This window comes from Canis lupus, chromosome 7 (assembly GCF_003254725.2).
Source record: "Canis lupus dingo isolate Sandy chromosome 7, ASM325472v2, whole genome shotgun sequence".
NCBI classification, from domain to species: Eukaryota; Metazoa; Chordata; class Mammalia; order Carnivora; family Canidae; genus Canis; species Canis lupus.
The window spans coordinates 35,151,370-35,169,763 of record NC_064249.1 but is presented as its reverse complement, the minus strand read 5'-3'; the positions used below and the strand labels follow the sequence as shown (position 1 = coordinate 35,169,763).

The window sequence follows — 18,394 nt, the reverse complement described above, 5'->3', positions numbered from 1 at the left end:
AAAAAATAAAACAAGATGAAATCAGAGAGGGAGACAAATCATAAGAGACTCATAGGAAACAAACTGAGGGTTGCTAGAGGGAGGGGGGGTGGGGAGATTGGATCATTGGGTGTTGGGCATTAAGGAGGGAACATGATGTAATGAGCACTGGGTGTTATAAGGCTGATGAATCACTGACCTCTACCTCTGAAACCAATAATACATTATATGTTAATGAACTGAATTTAAATTTAAAAAAATTTTAAGAGGCATTAAAAAAGGTAGAAAAACAACTTAGACACTGTAAGTGGAATAAGTAAAAAGAAGAGAGAGAGAAAGTGATTGAAATGGAAGGCAGACAAAATCCAACTCTTACATAACTGGAGTCCTTGAAGTTGAAAAACAAAACAGAACTAATATTTAAATCTGTATTAAGAATGCTTTACATAAAGAAAAGTAGATCTGAATATCTATCTATCTATCTATCTATCTATCTATCTATCTATCTATCTATCTATCTAATTATAGAGAGAGAGATTACTGGTACCTGGAAAAATGTCCAACCAAGCTCTCCTTTCAGTACTAAAGTCACAGAAAAAAAAAAGGTTTAAGAATTCAGGAGGGGCACCTGGGTGACTTAGTTAGTTAGCTATTGGACTCTTCATTTCAGCTCAGGTCATGATCTCAGAGTCCTGGGATTGAGCCCCACATTGGGCTTTGCACTCACCCACATTGGGCTTTGCACTCAGTGGGGAGTCTGCCTGAGGTTTCTCTCCTCCTCCCTCTGCCCCTCCCTCTCTCACATGTTCTCTCTCTCATTAAAATAAATAAATAAATCTTAAAAAAAAAAAGAACCCAGGAAAGACTATATCGAGGAGCCTTTTATGAGAAATTTACTATAGCAAAGGACAGCAAACTATGGCCTATGTACCAAATCCAGCTCATCACCTGTTTTTGTAAATAAGAATGAGAATTTCATTATTTAGTGTCCATAACTGCTTTCAGATTATAATAGCAGAGTTAATTATTGTAACAGGGATCATCTGATTTGCAAAGCCTAAAATATATGCTATCTAGCCATATAGAACTTTATCAACTACTATGCTAGAATATAGTACACATTGGCAAAAGGATTAATGGTGAGCATTAATATATTTGATTGTAGATAAAAGATAACACGTGAAGATAAAGGTTAAAGGATAATACATGTTATATATATTCTGACAAAGAAATAATGCAACTAAAATTTTTGATGGAAGAAGGATAAAGAAAAGAATAAGCTCCTTAAACGTTGGCCAGAAAGACTCAAGTGTAGGTGACCTTTGGTTTAGCAATGACTTTTTATTTTTTATTTATTTTTATTTTTTTTTTAAATTTTTATTTATTTATGATAGTCACAGAGAGAGAGAGGCAGAGACACAGGCAGAGGGAGAAGCAGGCTCCATGCACCGGGAGCCTGATGTGGGATTCGATCCTGGGTCTCCAGGATAACGCCCTGGGCCAAAGGCAGGCGCCAAACCGCTGCGCCACCCAGGGATCCCAGCAATGACTTTTTAGATACAACACCAAAGACATGATCCATGGAAGAAAAATTTGATAAATTGGGCTTCATTCAAATTAAAAAATTCTGCTTTGTAAGTCACTATTAAGAGAACGAAAATGGAATCCATAGTCTGGGAGAAAATATTTGCAAGATTACTTGTATCTGATAAAATCTAATATTCAAAATATTAAAAAAAAACCTTAAAACTCAACAATAAGAAAACAAAACCCTGATTTTTAAAAATGGACAAAGGATCCAAACAGGCACCAAAAAAAGATATATAGATAACAAATCAGCTCATGAAAAGATGCTCAACCTCATGTCATTAGGGAACTGCAAATTAAAACAGTGATATAGAACCAGACACTTATTAGAATGGTGAAAATCCAAAACATTGACATCACTAAATGCTATTTAGGATGTGGAGCATGAGGAACTCTCCTTGCACAAAAACACCTCTGCATTCTTTAGGGTTCACTACCCAAACCTCCATATCTCCCAGTCCCAGGCAATAACTAATCAACTTTCTTTTATATATTTGCCTGTTCAGGTATTTCATATGAATAGAATCATACAGTCCTTTTTGACTGGCTTCTCCTGCTTAGCATAATGTTCTCAGGGTTCATCCCTATAACCAGGCATCAGTCCTTTATTCATTTTTATTGCCCAATAATTATATAATTGTCCATCATATGTACATATCCATATGCCATATGAATTTACCATGTCCATATCATATGGTATATCCATATACTCAATTTTATTTATCCCAGTTGTTGGACTGTTTGGATTGTTTCTACCTTTCGGCTATTATGAGTAATGCTTCCATGAATGTTCAGGTATGAGATTCTGTGTGAACATAATATTTTAATTTCTCTTGGATGTGTACCTAAAGTGGATTGGTGGCTCATAAAGAAGCTATCAAAGTGTTTTCCAAAGTGGCTGTACCACTTGACATTTGGCAGAAATGTTTCAGGGTTCCAATTTCTCCATGTCTTCATTATTACTTGTTATTATCTATCTTTTTGATTCTAGGCATCTAAATGGGTGTGAAATGGTATCTCATTGTGGTTTTGATTTGCACTTCTCTAATGGGTAATGTGCTGATTGGCCATTTGGATATCTTCTTTTGAAAAATGTCTATTCAGATCCTTTGGCCATTTTTTAAAAAATGGGTTGTCTTTTTATTATTGAATTATAGTAACACTTTATATATTTTAGATACATATCCTTTATCAAATAAATTATTTGCAAATATTTTGCAATTCTATGGATTGCCTTTTCATTTTCTTGCCAATGTCGTTAGAAGCCTAAATTTTTAAAATTTTGACTATGCCAAATTTATCTTTTTTTCTTTTGTTCCTTGTGCTTTTAAGGTCACACCTAGGAAACCATTGCCTGATTCTGGGTTATGGAGATTTTTCCCCATGAGTTTTATAGCTACAGCTCTTATATTTAGGTCTTGCATCTATTTTGAGCTAATTTTTGGATATGCTGTGAGGTTGGGAGTCCACCTCCATTCTTTTCCATGCAGATATACAGTTTTCTCAGCAAAACTGTTCTTTTCCTATTGAATTTTCTTACAGTCATTGTAAAAAAAACCAATTGACCATAAACAAGATTTTTTTTTCTCTATTCCACTAATCTATTTGCCTATCCTTATTCCTGTCTCACACTGTCTCAATTGAAAGCTGTAGCTCTGTAGTTAAGTTTTAAAGTCAGGAACTGTGAGTCTTCCAACATTGTTCTTTTTCTTTATTTTTTTTAAAGATGTTATTCATTTATCTCTCTCTCTCTCTCTCTCTCTCACACACACACACACAAACACACACACACACACAGGCAGAGACACAGGCAGAGGGAGAAAAAGGCTTCATGCAGGGAGCCTGACATGGGACTCGATCCCAGGTCTTCAGGATCACACCCTGGGCTGAAGGTGGCACTAAACCTCTGAACCACCCGAGCTGCCCCAACATTGTTCTTTTTCAAAAATATTTTGTCTATTCTTGTTTTCTTGAACTTCCATGTGAACCTCTGCATGAATTTCCTTATGAAAATACTAAATTAACTTAGTGGTTTTAATAGTTTTTTAGTGGATTCATTAGGGCTTTTTATATATAGATCATGTCATCTGCAAATAGAGGTAATTTATTTTTTCCTTTTCAATGTAGATTTTTTCCTTTTCAAAATTATCTTTATTTCATCTTCCTGTCTAATTGCCTTGGCTGTGTGTGTGTGTGTGTGTGTGTGTGTTTTAATATAAGAGTCTTAGGGATGCCTGGCTAGCTCAAGTCAGTAGAGCATGCCAGAGTCCTAAGTTTGAGTCTTACATGGTGCAGAGATTACTTAAGGTAATACAAATAATAATAAAATTTAAGAATCTTGACATTTTTAACACACATACTAAAATATTTATGGATGAAATAATATATTTGGGAAAGCTCTATTTGTTTATTCACATTTTTTAGAGTCCATTTTGAGTGGAGTCATAGAGTATTTGTCTTTCTCAGTCTAACTTATTTCACTTAGCATGCCCTCTAGGTCCATCATGTTGTCTTAAATGGTGCAATCTCAACCTTTTTTATGTTGTGTAATAGTCCATTGTGTGTATATCAATTCATCTATCAGTAGACACTTAGGTTGCTACTACATCTTGGCTATTAAAATGGTATTAAAGGAAACATACCTCAACATAATAAAGGCCATATAGGAAAAACCCACACCTACCATCATACTCAATGGTGAAAAACAGCTTTCCTCTAAGGTTAGGAACAAGACTCTCATCACTTTTATTCAACATACTGGAAGTCCTAGCCACAGCAATCAAATAAGGAAAAGAGATAAAATGTATGTATATTGGTAAAGAAGTGAAACTGACACCATTTGCTGGTCATAAGATACTTTACATAGAAAATCCTAAAGAAAAAAAAAAAAGAAAATCCTAGAGACTCCACCAAAAAACGATTAGAAGTAACAAACCAATTAATAAAGTTAGAGGATACAAAATTAACATATAGAAATCTGCCCTATTTCTATATACTAACAATGAAGTTGCAGAAAGAGAAATTTGAAGGTGTAGATTTCTTGGAGTTGTATGGTCATTTTAACAATATTAATTCTTCTAAACCATGGTGTCGAATATCTTTCCATTTATTTGCATTTTCCTCTATTTCTTCCATCAATGTCTTACAGTTTCAGGGTAGGGGGTCTTTTGCTTCTGTTTAAATTTATCCCTATGTGATTTTCTTTCTTTCTTTCCTTTTTTTTTTTTTTTTTGATTTTATTTCTTGATGCAATTGCAAATGGGATTGTTTTCTTAATTTCTCTTTCGAATTGTTATTAGTATACAGAAACAATGGATTTTTGAACGTTGGCTTTGTATCCTACAGGTTAACTACATGTATTTATTAGTTCTAACAGGTTTTTGGTGGAGTCTTTAGGTTTTTCTATATATAATATCATGTCATTTGCAAATAGAGATAGTTTTACTTCTTTTCCTATTTGGATGTCTTTTATTTCTTTCTCTTTCCTAATTGTTTGGTTAGGACATCCAATGTTATATTGAATAAAAGTGGTATGAACGTGTCCTTGTCTTGTTCCTAATCTTAGAGGAAAAGCTTTCAACATTTTACTGTTGAGTATGATGTGAGCTGTGGACTTGTCATATGTAGTCTTTATTATGTTGAGGTATGTTCCCTTTGTACCCACTTTGTTGAAAGTTTTTTTTTTTATCATATATAGATAATGAATTTTATAAAATGCTTTTTTGCATCTATTGAGATGATCATATAATTTTTATTCTTCATTTTATTAATGCTTTGGAGACAGGCTAGGTAGCATGCCGGGAGGGACAGCTGACCTCAGGAACTGATCCCATGGGCTTTGCAAAGACCCTCTCAGTTTTCTCAGTCCAGTCTCTGCCCCTAATCCCCTGTGTGACCTTTGGGACACATACTTTAATTATCACAAAAACCCCTATGTGGCAAGTATTACACTGACTGATTTGTAGATGTTGAAGTATTCTTAGAATAAATCCTGCACGCTCATGGCATATAATCTTCATTTATTGTTGACTTAGGTCTGCTAATATTTTGTTGATAATTTTTACATCTATATTCATTAGAAAAATTGGCCTGTAATTTTCTTTTCTTGTAATGTCCTTCTCTGGTTTTGGTAGCAGGGTCTTTTTATATTTTGGTAGAGTATGAGAATGGTTGGTATTAATTCTTCTTTGAATGTTTGGTAGAATTCACCAGTGAAGTTGTCCAATCCTGGACTTTTTTTGCAGTGAGGAGTGGGGGAGGGGTGATTTAATCTCTTTTTTTTAAGATATTTTTTTTTTTAATTTACTTATGATAGTCACAGAGAGAGAGAGAAAGGCAGAGACACAGGCAGAGGGAGAAGCAGGCTCCATGCACTGGGAGCCTGATGTGGGATTCGATCCCGGGTCTCCAGGATCGGGCCCTGGGCCAAAGGCAGGCGCCAAACCGCCGCGCCACCCAGGGATCCCTGATTTAATCTCTTTACTAGTAATTGGTCTGTTCATATTTTCTATTCATAGTCTTGTTAGGGTGTATGGTTCTAGGGATTTATCCATTTCTTCTAGGTTGTTCAACTTGTTAGTATATAATTGTTGATAGTGGTCTCTTATGATTCTTTGTATTTCTGTACTATCAGTTGTAATGCATCCTTTTTCATTGCATATTTTTGTCTTTTTTCCTCCTTGGTTAGTCTAGTTAATTTTGTTTATCTTTTCAAAGAACTAGTTCTTAGTTTTATTTATTCTTTCTATTATTATTTTAATCTCGATTTCATTTATTTTTGTTATCTTCCTTCTACTACCTTTGGGCTTCATTTCTTCTTTTTCAGTTCCTTGGTGTAATGTTGTTTGAGATTTTCTTGTTATGAACCTCCCTCTTAGAAATGTTTTTGCTGCATCCCATGTTTCAATACATTGTGTTCCCATTTTCATTTGTCTCAAGTTATTGTTTGAATTATCTTCCAATTTGTTTTTTAATGTATTGGCTGCTCAGAACCATGTTGTTTAATCTGCACATATTTATAATTTTCCAATTTTCTATTTATCATTGATTTCTAGTTTTATACCATCGCAGTCAGAAAAGATGCTTGATATATCAATCTCCTTAAGCTTACTAAGATTTGTTTTGTGGCCTAACACATGACCGATCTATTCTGGAGAATGTTCCACATATTTGGATGAGAACGTGTATTCTGCTGATTTTGGATGGGATGTTCTGTATATACCTATTCAGTCCATCTGGTCTAAAGTTTAAGGCCAATTATTTACTTTTTTTCTGTCTCAATTATCTATCCATTAATGGAAGCGGGGTATTAATGTTCTCTACTATTATTGTGTTGCTGTGTATTTTTCCCTGTATATCTATATATCTATTAATATTTGCATTATATACTCAGTAACCCCTATGTTTAATGCATATATATATATATATATATATATATATGTATATCGGTTACGTCAACTTATTTGATTGACTCCTTTATGTAACACTCTTGTCTCTCTCTTTAATCCAAAAAAAAAAAACAAAATCCACAGGCAGAGGGAGAAGCAGGCTCTATGCAAGGAGCCCAATGTGGGACTCGATCCTGGATCCCGGGATCATGCCCTGCGCTGAAGGCAGATGCTCAACCACTGAACCACCCAAGCATCCCAATACTCTTGTCTCTTATTGGACTTTGTCTTAAAGCCTATTTTGAATGATACAAGTATAGCTAACACTGCTTTCTTTTGGTTTCCATTTGCATGAAATATCTTTTTGCATCCCTTCACATTCCATCTGTGTGTGCCCTTATATCTGATGAGTTTCTTATTAGCAGCATATAGATGTTTTTTTTTTTTAATCCATCCAGTCACTCTGTCTTTTGATTGGAGAATTTAGTCCATTTACATTTAAAGTAATTACTGATAGGGGCAGCTCTGGTGGTGCAGCAGTTTAGTGCCACCTGCAGCCCAGGGTGTGATCCTGGAGACCTGGGATCAAGTCCCACATCAGGCTCCTTGCATGGAGCCTGCTTCTCCCTCTGCCTGCCTCTCTCTCTCTCTCTTTCTCTCTGTGTCTCTCATGAATAAATAAATAAAATCTTAAAAAAAAAGTAATTACTGATAGGTATGTACAGGCATACCTCTGAGATACTGCAGTTGCATTTCTAGACCACTGCAATAAATTGAGTATCACAAGAAAGTGAATCACATGCATTTTTTGTTTCCCAGTGCATATAAAATTTGGTTAGACTATACTACAGTTTATTACGTGTGCAATAGCATTGCCTAAAAATATTTACATACCTTAATTTAAAAAAATATTGTGAATAATGCTAACCATCATGTAAGCTTTCAGCAAGTTATAGTTATTGATCAGAGTACCTTAACAAATATAATAATGATGAAAATGTTTGAAATATTGTGAGAATTACCAAAATATGACATAGACACATGAAATAAGCAAATTAAATTGGGAAAATGGTGTTGATAGACTTTCTTGATGCAGGGTTGCCATAAACCATCAATTTGTAAAAAAAAAAAAAAAAGGCAATATTTGTGAGGTACAATAAAGTAAAGTGCAGTAATATGAGGTATGCATGTACTTATTGCCATTTTGTTAACTGTAGCTGGTTTGGTGGTTTGATTTTCTTTTGTGGTATACTTAGATTTCTTCTTTATCTTTTGTGTATTTAGTATAGGTTTCTGCTTTGTGGTTACTATGAGTCTTACATATAAAAAGTTATAACAAATCTATTTTAAGTAGATAATAACTTATTTGGTCACAATCTAAAGCTCTACATTTTTACTCACCCTTTGCACATTAATGTCATATTTTACACCTTTTTAAATCTTGTGCATCCCTTAAATTGCAGTTATATTTTTTACTACTTTAATCTTTTAACTTTGATACTAGTTTTATAATTAACACACTACCTTTACTATGTATTTATCTTCCCAGCAAGATTTATTCTTTCATGTTTTCTTGTTACTAATTAGCACCTTTTTTTTTCTTTTTCAGCATAAAAGGTCATTATTGCATTTCTTATAAGGCTATTTTAGTGATGATAAACTCCTTTAGCTTTTGCTTATCTGAAAAATTATTTCTCTTTAAATTCTGTATGAAAACTTTGCTGCACAGAGTATTCTTGTATGGAAGCTTTTTTTTTTTTTTTTCTTTTAGCACTTTGAATATCTTGTGCCACTCTCTTCTGGCCTGTAATGTTTCTCCTGAAAAATCTACTGATAGCTTTATGGTGTTTCCCTTGTATGTAACAAAAGTTGTTTTTCTCTTGCTGTTTTAAAAAATGATTTTATTTATTTGAGAGATAGCACATGTGTGTGAGAGTGAGCATGAGTGGGGGTAGGGACAGAGGGAGAGGGAGAGACAGGCTCCCTGCTGAGCAGGAAGCCTGATATGGGGCTCAATCCCAGGACCCTGAGATCATGACCTGAACAGAAGGCAGGTGCTTAACCAACTGAGCCACTCAGGTGCCACTTTTGCTTTTAGGAAATCTCCTTGTGTTTAGCTTTTGACATTCAAATTATAATTTAAATAATTTGGGTTCATCTTATTTGGAACTCTCTGGGCTTCCTGGATCTGGATGTCTGTTTTCTTCTCCAAGTTAGGGAAGTTTTCAGTCATTTTTTTTTTTTTTCAGTCATTATTTCTTAAAAGATTTTTCGGCTCCTTTCACTTTTCTCCTTTTGGGCTCCTATAATGTGACTATCAGTTCACTTGATGTTATTCTATAAATGCCTTAAGATATCTTTACTTTTTTCTGCACTCTTTTTTCTTTTTACTGCTCTGTCTTCAGGTTCACAGTTCTTTTCTTCTTCCTTGTCTAGTCTGCTGTTGAACCCTATATACTTTTCAGTTCAGTTACTGTATACTTTAGCTCTGTGACTTCTATTTGGCATCTTCTTTTTTGTATCTCTTCGTTGAAGTTCTTACTGTGTTCATCCATTCTTCTCCTGAGTTCAATAAGCATCTTTATGACCATTACTTTGAACTCTTTATTAGGTAAATTACTTACCTCCATTTCATTGAGGTTTTCTCTTATTCTCTTATTTGGAACATATTCCTATGTTTCGACTATTTCCTTGACTCTTTTGTGTTCATTCTTATGCATTAGATAAAACAACCGCCTCTCTTAATCTTGAAGGAGTGGCCTTAGGTAAAAGATGAGTCTTATCATTTAACCTTGCCCTAGTTCTGAGTTGTCCCTTCAAAACTTTGTGATTGCCCAAGCAATTTTATTTTTAATAACTTCTAGTAGATGAGGAAGTGCCAAGTCCTGTCATTGTCCCAAAGAGAGGATTTTAGTCAGCACCTAGATTCATGCTGATTGAAAGCTAGACACTCAAGTAGTAGCTTTTAAAGTATACAAATATATACAGTACTATAGGACTACAAGTGTAAGTCTCCGTGGCCACCAGAGCAGGCAATCTGGAGGTGTTCTGAGGGCAGCAATTACAAAGACCAGGCTCTAGACAAATACATAAGCTCCTTTCTAGGAGATACTGGCAAGCTGTATGAGGCAGAGGGAAAGCTTAGAGATGGCCTCTACCAGTTTATGTTCCCTGAGAACACCTTCATAGGTTCCTGGATTTGTGTCAAACCTGAATCCTGACAGTCATGCCAAAGCTCCAGGAAAAGCAAATAGGTAGACAAAAATGGTTTTAAAATGCATTCCATTAAGATTTATGAACTAATCCCTAAAGCATCTTCTGTGCAGTCAATATTTTCTTTCTTTCTTTAAATATCATTTGCAAGCAAGCTGCAATGCCACTGGTTTTACCATCTACTCTCTTGTGTTCTGTTTACTTCCCTGTTGAGAATCAAACTCTGGCTCACAATTTGCTTTACTATAATGACATAACTCCATTATTTTGGTTACCAATTATCAATTACACATTGACACATTTCTGTCACCTCCATAAAAATGATAAAGGAATAGCAGAGATCAAAAAAGATTTTTAGGGTGTGTGGCACGAGACTTTTGATCTCAAGGTTGTGAATTTGAGCCCCATGTTGGGTATAAAGATTACTTAGAAAAAAGGAGATTTTAAAAATGACTAATAAAATGGCCAATTATAGAGCAAAACTATTCAAGAAACAAAGATAAAATACATAAATAAATGATACTAAGAAATTAGTGCAAATGACAATTTAAGTGTGAAGTACAGTCTTAAGAAAGGGTAGCAATGAACTTAAAAACAAATGATACTATAAAAGAAAATATAGTTTATATAGATTACTTTTACCTGATTCTGAAAAATGTAAATACAATGACATATATAAATACAGAAGTGTAAACTGATACAATTACTTTGTAAAATCTTTTGGCACCATCCACTAAAGCTGAACACATGCATATGACCTATGACCAACCAATTCTACTCCTAACAGCAATGCAGATATATGTTAGCCAGAATTAGGCATAAAAATGTTCATAGTAGACTACCACTTCTAGTAGTCTACTAATCATAGTAGACTAAAAATAGAAACAACCTAATTGCTTACCTAGAGTAAAATGATGCATATATTATGGTATATTGATTCAAAGGAAGAGTATATAGCACTGAAACAAAACTGCAGCTATATGAAACAAGAGAGGATCAATCAACTCTACCTGGAGGAAAGAAGAGAGTTCAGAAATTGACATCTCTATTTGGAAAAAAAAGATAATACCAGAAAAATAATAGAAAAAAACAGTCAGTTGTTTAATAGGTAGTGGTTCGTTTTGTGGAGAAATTAATGTGAATGCATACCTCACATGACATACAAATGGACTCCAATGGATATATGATCTATATTTGAAAGGTCAAGATTTAAGGCATATAAAGGAAAAAATAGGAGAAATGTCTTCACAACTCTGAGTAAGAAAAGATTTTTAAGACTCCAAAAAAGTAGAAAATATGAGGTTAAAAAAGGCAGTATGTGTGGGGGGGTGGTCAACAAAAGTCAGCTTTTTCTTAAACAATAAAATATCCACAGACAACATTAAGAGTTAGATGAGTAGACAAGAGACAAAAAAAATGAAACACTTAAAACCAACATTCAACTAATATAGAGGGCGGAATGCATATAGCACTTGGTAAATCAACAAAAAGGACACAAAAATGGAAAATGGGTCAAAGGTATGACCAGGCAATTCAGAAGAGAAACCTGCATAAATATGGGAAGAGATGCTCAAAATCACTAGTTATCAGAGAGCTGAAGATAACAACAGTGATAAGCCATTACACATAATAATAAAATTGGTAAAAAAAAAAAAAAAAGTAATAATACCAAACTTTGGTGAAGATGTGCAGTAGGTGGGAATAGAAATTGTGATTGCCATTCAAGAACAATCATGCAGAATTTAGTTAAATCAAGTATCTGCTCTCCCTACGTCCCAGCAACGATAGCTGAAAAATTATTGCACAGTCCCATAAAGGGACATGTAGAAGGCTATTCACCACAGTGTTGTGAAGATAGAAAGCCATGTGCCCATCATTGGGAAGCTATACAGATAAAATGAAATAAATACTAGTAATCAGGCAGCATTAAGAAAAAATGATCTAGGGATGCCTGGGTAGCACAGTGGCTGAGCATCTGCCTTTGGCTCAGTGTGTAATCCCGGGGTTTCCAGATTGAGTCACGCATCGGGCTCCCTGCAGGGAGCCTGCTTCTCCCTCTGGCTATATCTCTGCCTCTTTATGTGTCTCTCATGAATGAATAAAAATTTAAAAATCTGAAAAAAAAAGAAATGAGCTAGACAAAGTATTGAATAAAAAAAGAGAAGTAATATAGAGAATGAAGTCTACAGCTTTGGTGACCATTCATCCTGGTTTGCCAAGGCAGCTGCAATTTGTATCTGTTGTCCCAGCATAAATATTAATAGGACTTTCATTTTCAATAGTTTACACAATGTATTGTATGGCCATTCTATCTGTGAATATTAAATCACAAAAACTCAAAACCACACTACTTATGTTTGGTACATACATATTTAACGACATTTATTGGTGAGGGGATTTATATTAGGATGATAAAGGAAATAGAAATAAATGAATGATACTGTGCCATAACTGAGTATAGGGGCACCTGGGTGGCTCAGTGGTTGAGCATCTGCCTTTGCCTCAGGTTATGATCCTGGGATCCTGGAATGGAGTCTAATACAGGACTCCCTGCAGGGAGAACTCTGCCTATGTCTCTGCCTCTCTGTGTCTCTCATGAATAAATAAAAAAAACAAAAACAAAAAAGCAACTGAGTATAAAATACTGTTCTCTAAGGTAGATAATAATATTTAACTCTAGTTTGAAAAAAGTTAAACACTTACAGTACTTCTGGTACTAAAAATGTGGTAGTTTGGGCTGTTAGTGGAATACCTATGGAGAAAAAGGTCAAATATAAGTATTAAAATAATTTCTCCTCCAAATAAGAGGGATTCTATAGTAAACCCAGAAGTGGACATAAGTCCATAGGGAAGTTTTGTATAGGACAGAGGTGATACTCAATAAATGGAGCTGGAAAATGGATCTGGATTCATAAGGAGAAAGAAATAATCGCAGTCCTACCATAGATCATTTATGAAAACCAACTCCATTGGGATAAGAAATATCAAAAACATTAATACTCTTAGTAGAAAATTTAGGTAAATGTCTCTCAGATGCTCAGGAAAGAAAGAAATCATTGAAATAAGACAACTACCCTGAATTCTCCACCCCAAAAAAGCTAACAATAAAAAAAATCATTACATCAAATTTAAGAAATTTTGTCCTTTAAGAGAACACCTTATTAAGAAATAAAATTCAAGGAGCCAGTGACTACTATGGGAAATAATATGTTTGTCTTCATTAAACTCTCACTGAAAATTTAGGGAAGGGAAAGAAATTTAGCATCTCCTTCATTTATGAACGTAGAGCAGGGGTTAGCAAGTTGGGGTCAAATTCCTCCCGTTTTTGTAAAGATTTTCATTGACACACGGCCACACCCATTGGCTTACTAGTGTTGAGTTGTGCATTACATCACCCGAAAGGCCTTACTATCTGGCACTTACAGAAAGTTTGGTAACCTCTGGTGTACACCATAAAGTCTATAAAGTCTTTGAATTCACAGGCCATGCTTGATAATATCCCCCATCCCTATACTGACCCATTTGCCAGGCACGTGTTGGGAGCTAAATATATCTTTGCATTCAAGCCTCGCTACCACCCCACGAGACAGGTTTTATTTTCTTCACTTTATAGAGGAGAAAACAGAGGTTGACACAGTTCTGCCAGAATGCTATCTTTTTGCTTTCTCTCAAGGCTACTCTATCTCTGTCCGATCTCCCCCAAGTGTCCAAGGAGGGGCTGTGGATCCCTTCCCTCAGCAATCTCTGGAATGGTTGATTTATTGTCAGGGTTCTTACGTCCTAATGTTAGAGGGTAATACAGCCAAACCTCCATCGAAGAGAATAGTCACAGAAGGCTAATCATCTGTTTTTTTAACCCATGTTAGAAATATTTCTAAAATATTTCGATCCATTTTCCAACCCAGCAGTTGCTACCCAACCGAAGAAAACTCACACTTGGCATTGAGGATTTCTCAGAACTTTTTAAGTTTTCACTCCCTAAATCCCATCACAGGAAACAACTCCCATTCCTCATGCAGGAATTACACCCCCTTACATTTATTTGTTTAGTTTATAAAGCACTTTGTCACAAATCAAGTGCACCTGCCTCCCAGGTAACTTCCGCCACCTAGTCACCCCAGGGAAGTGCCCTCGCCCCGGCCTCCCTCCCCGGGAGCGACTTGTGGGTTCCCCCTCCCTCCTCTGCTCAAGCTGGAGGAAACGAAAGGCTCCGCTGCCCGCAGGGGCAGCGACGCGGAGTGACCGAGACCCTGGAAGAGCGAAGCCCTAAAGCTGCGCCCTCGTCCTCCGCGACTCTCGGAAGGGGGCGGCGGGGCGAGGCGAGGCGAGGCCGGGCGGGGCGGGGGGGGGGGACCGGGGCTTGCGTCCCCAAGGGCGACCTCCGCCGGGGCCCCCGGGCGCCACTGGCATCTCTACCTCCACAGGGCAGAGCCGCAGCAGCTCAGCCACGACAGCAACACCGCCAATCCCCGGGCTGACATGGCGCACAGCCGGCCTCCGCCCAACCGCCCAACCGCCCAACCGCCCAACCGCCCGAGCCGCGCCAGCCCCGGCCCAGCGCGCTTCCGGGGGCGCCAGCGGACAGGGGAAGAGGCGGCAGCTGCTGCTGCGGCGGCGGCGCTGGGGACCGCGGGGCGGGGCGGGGCGGGGTCCCGGGCCCCGCGGGTGCGCATGCGCGCCAGGGCAGGCCGCTACCTGCGCCACCCGCAGCCTCGCCGTTGGTGGGAGTCGAAAATGTAAACCAGACTTGAGGAAAGGCAGGCAGAAACCATGCCTGCTTGGAGTGAAAGAGCAAAAACCACTTCGGAAAGTCCCAGTTGACTAAACGAAGGTGAAGCTTTTAAATGACTATCTTTTAGCCCAAATTTTCGTTGTGACTATAGAAATACTGCGACAACAAATACATATCCGGCAGTGCTTTCCAGGCACTCCATAGATGGTTTTCAAGTTAGTGTTGTTACTGAGCACTTGCTTTATGCCCAGCACTACCTTGCGCACTGGAGTGCAAAGAAGTATCACAGCTTTCTGGTTTACAGAGGGATCGTAATCTGGTAAAGCCAAGATAAACACCAAAATTGTCACATGGTATTACCATTTATCTGCTTATTGGTTGTTAGACCAAATCATCTGAATCCTTGAGTGCTGCAACAGTATCTTTACTCCTCTTATGTCATCAGGGCCCAGCGCCACCAGTTTGGAGTAGGTCCTCAGTGTTTACTGACAACCAGTCATCGGGGAATAGTTTAATACTGCACTCTGTTCCTGGGGCCATTAGAGAACGTGACTGTGCGTTTGTGATGCGTATGTGGTAGACACTGCATGTAATGCGATTCTGTTCCCACTTTTTTATGAAGCTATTTTCTATCAGATTCGACGTCAGGTACTGTGAGCTGCAGTTGGAAGAGCATTAGTTCAGCAGTAGGAACACTTTACTCCGGAATCTCGCTGCAGCTCAAACACGAAGGGGAGTGGAACACAGAGGGTCTGGGCTCCGGACTCTCCCTACCGATTCAGTCAGCCAGCACCAGAGCAAGTTAATTTTTAAGTCCTGTAAAACAAGGGTAAGATACTCTTACTTACTTATATGGTTGTGGGATTTAAAAGAGCTAGGAGTATCGCAGTATTTGGCACAAACTATGCATCAGTATCGCCCTCCTACTCTCGGAGCCTGTTACTAATGTGCAAAATGGGAAGGGTTACAACTTTACTCGGGTTCTAGATGTTCGGTTCCAACATCCTCTATTGCTAGACTTTGGAGTTTGCCCTGTCGGATCCCGGTCCCATCTCTGTGCTTATTGCCCTCTAGTTCCCCCCCATTCTCAATCTGTACGTTTCCATTCCATCCTACTTGCATTTGGGAATTCCACCCTTCGTATTTCGTACACATGATCTCGTCCCTTAATACAGACAAGTCGTGTAAGAATAATCTGAAAACGTCTTCGGAGACGGAGACCTGCAGACAGCAAACAGCATGGCCCCAACAGGCGTCGCCTCCGCCCGGAGCGTTGCATGCCGGGAGTTGTAGTCCGACGCTCGAGCACGCACCTCCGCGCCTCTCGGGTTTGAAAAGCGGGAGCAGGGCGGGTAGGCGGGGCGTGGAGGCGAAGCGCCCTCGAGGCCCCGCCCCCGCCGCCTTCCGCTCGCGGGGTGCGCCCCGGGGTGGCGCGCCGGGCTGCGGAAGGGGCGTGGCCTCGGTCCGGGTGGCGGCGGTTGCCGCCACCGGGGCCTCTTCCTGCGGGCGGTGCTGCGGCGGCCGGCCTGCGCGGGGCAGTCATGGGCGCCCGGTGAGCGGGCTGTGGCGGAGAGCGGGGCGGGGCCTGGCTGGAGGGTGGCGGCCCGGCGGGGGCGGGGGCGGGGGCGGGGGCGGGGCCGGCCTCTGGCTCCTTCTTCCTCCGCATGTGGCTGGCGGCCGCAGAGCGGTTGAGTTCGCGCACTCCCCGCCGCCCGCGTCCCTCTCGGGCTCTCCTCGCGTCACTGGAGCCATGGCGCTCGCCGAGACCGACGCGGCGGCCTCGTCCCTGCCCAACGGCGACTGCGGCCGCCCCGGGGCGCGGCCCGGGGGAAACCGGGTGACGGTGGTGCTCGGCGCGCAGTGGGGCGACGAAGGCAAAGGGAAGGTGGTGGATCTGCTGGCGCAGGACGCCGACATCGTGTGCCGCTGCCAGGTGAGGCGACCGGGCTCTGACGGGAAGCCGGGCCCCAGAGCGCGGGCGCGGAGCCCGGATCCGTCGTCCAGAAGGTGTCACCTTGAGCTTGCCACCTCGGGGCTGCGGCGACGTGGGGCCATGGCGGGAGGTCCGAGACCCCCGACCCGCTGTCTCGGGGTGTGGGGTTGCGGCGGCCCCGGAGGAAGAGCAGGGGTGACCGGGAGCCTCGCAGAGATGCGCGAAGCCCCGGCAGCTGCGGTTTTCCGTCTGGGGGCCAGTGCCCAGCCCCGAGCCCGGGGCCGCGGTGGCGGGCAGGATAGGGTCCGGGTTGGAGGAGCTGCCGCCCGAGGCCTGCTCCCGACTCCGGGCGGAGACCCCGCACGGCGCAGAGCCCCCCCCTCCCCCCAATCTCCCACCCAGCGAGAGCGAGTGGCAGTGGATTGTTCCAAAGCGTCCGAAAACCCCCGCGACCCCCCCCCCCCACCTGCAGGCCCCCGGCGCCCAGACCGCTGGCTCCTCGCTGGCTGCTCGAGTCCACTTTGTGGTCGTGAGAGCCCTCCGCCGGGCCGTGGACCCTTCCTGGCCGCGGTCTGCCGCTCCGTACCCGCGTGTTCATAGTACGGGTAGATTATTCCTGCCTGTTGGTCCCAGAGGAAAGAATCCCGGCTCTTTCGCGAGCGAGGCAAGTAAACACACGGTTGTCAAATCTGGTATTTAGAACTATATTTACATTGTTAGGCTCCCCGGGAAAGTGAACTTTCGGGAAATGGATTGGTAACGTACTTCCTACCGGGAGACACGTGGTTTTCAGTGGAAGCTTTCTTCCTATTTGTCGCTCTTCAGAAGCAGCCTCTAGGCTACGCCTTTGTAAGGGCTCTTAGATAACTATTACCAATTTCAAAATGCGAAATAACCATTGAGCAATAACCATTTTGAAAACAAATTGTAACGCATCTGAAGTTGACTGCTGTTTATCTTGCAAGAGGGCTGGGCACTATATGATGGTGCCATGCTCCGTGCGTTCTAACAAGTTAGTAGGCCCGCTTGACAGCTTTCTGCCTGAAACCGAATATCATTTTAAGCACGCAGAAACAAGGTAATCACAAGTACAGAAAAAGCTAAATGCAGGGATTCTGATTTATCTTGTTTTGTTTTTGAGAGCAGAGACTCCCCCTGCCCATTCCTTAGCTAAGATAGTTGTTGCCTCTTGGTATCACCACCAGCACCACCACCTCTCCCTACCTTCAGATCTTTATTCCTCCACCCCTCTGCAGACACACTGATCTTACTTAATACCTTTCTCCTAAGTGTGTTTCCATGGAAGTCCTGCCCCCACTGCCTTAGGAGCTCCTCCAGAAGCTAGCTTTCACCTTACTTTTGTCTTAAAACCAGGTCTGGCCATGTATAGGGAAAGAAGTATGGGAATACCTAACTCTCCCTGGGTAGAAAGAGAGACTGGGCCTGTTGGTCCCCTTCCATGTTGTTCCTGACATCTTCCTTTCCTGGAAATAAATAGCAATTAGGCCGAGTTGCACCATGGGATGTAAGAAGGTTTGGAGAAAGTAAGGATCAGTAGCATTT

General features: G+C 40.4%; 2 protein-coding genes across 26 annotated transcripts in view; one reads left to right on the top strand and one right to left on the bottom strand.

Moving 5' to 3' along the window:
- The window catches only part of CATSPERE (catsper channel auxiliary subunit epsilon), a 199,335-nt gene extending 183,795 nt beyond the window's left edge, over positions 1–15,540 (bottom strand). For 7 of the 21 annotated variants that reach the window (XM_049112405.1, XM_049112409.1, XM_049112415.1 and 4 more), the window contains exons 1-3: positions 15,259–15,540; positions 12,870–12,918; positions 11,068–11,176 (exon numbers count right to left, since the gene is read on the bottom strand). Coding sequence is in view for 6 of the 21 variants with exons in the window: in XM_049112401.1 (XP_048968358.1) it covers positions 12,870–12,918; positions 14,862–14,938 (126 nt within the window). In the remaining 15 variants the exon portion in view is untranslated. Of the gene's footprint in view, positions 1–11,067; positions 11,177–12,869; positions 12,919–14,582; positions 14,671–14,861; positions 14,993–15,258 lie in introns of those variants that run through there. The other 14 variants (XM_049112408.1, XM_049112406.1, XM_049112410.1 and 11 more) reach the window with 4 other exon arrangements.
- A 48-nt stretch (positions 15,541–15,588) lies between these two features.
- The window catches only part of ADSS2 (adenylosuccinate synthase 2), a 36,476-nt gene continuing 33,670 nt past the window's right edge, over positions 15,589–18,394 (top strand). The window contains exon 1 of one of the 5 annotated variants that reach the window (XM_025430587.3): positions 15,589–15,727. Coding sequence is in view for 1 of the 5 variants with exons in the window: in XM_025430585.3 (XP_025286370.1) it covers positions 16,649–16,831 (183 nt within the window). In the remaining 4 variants the exon portion in view is untranslated. Of the gene's footprint in view, positions 15,728–16,530; positions 16,832–17,306; positions 17,496–18,394 lie in introns of those variants that run through there. The other 4 variants (XM_035718466.2, XM_025430585.3, XM_025430588.3 and 1 more) reach the window with 4 other exon arrangements.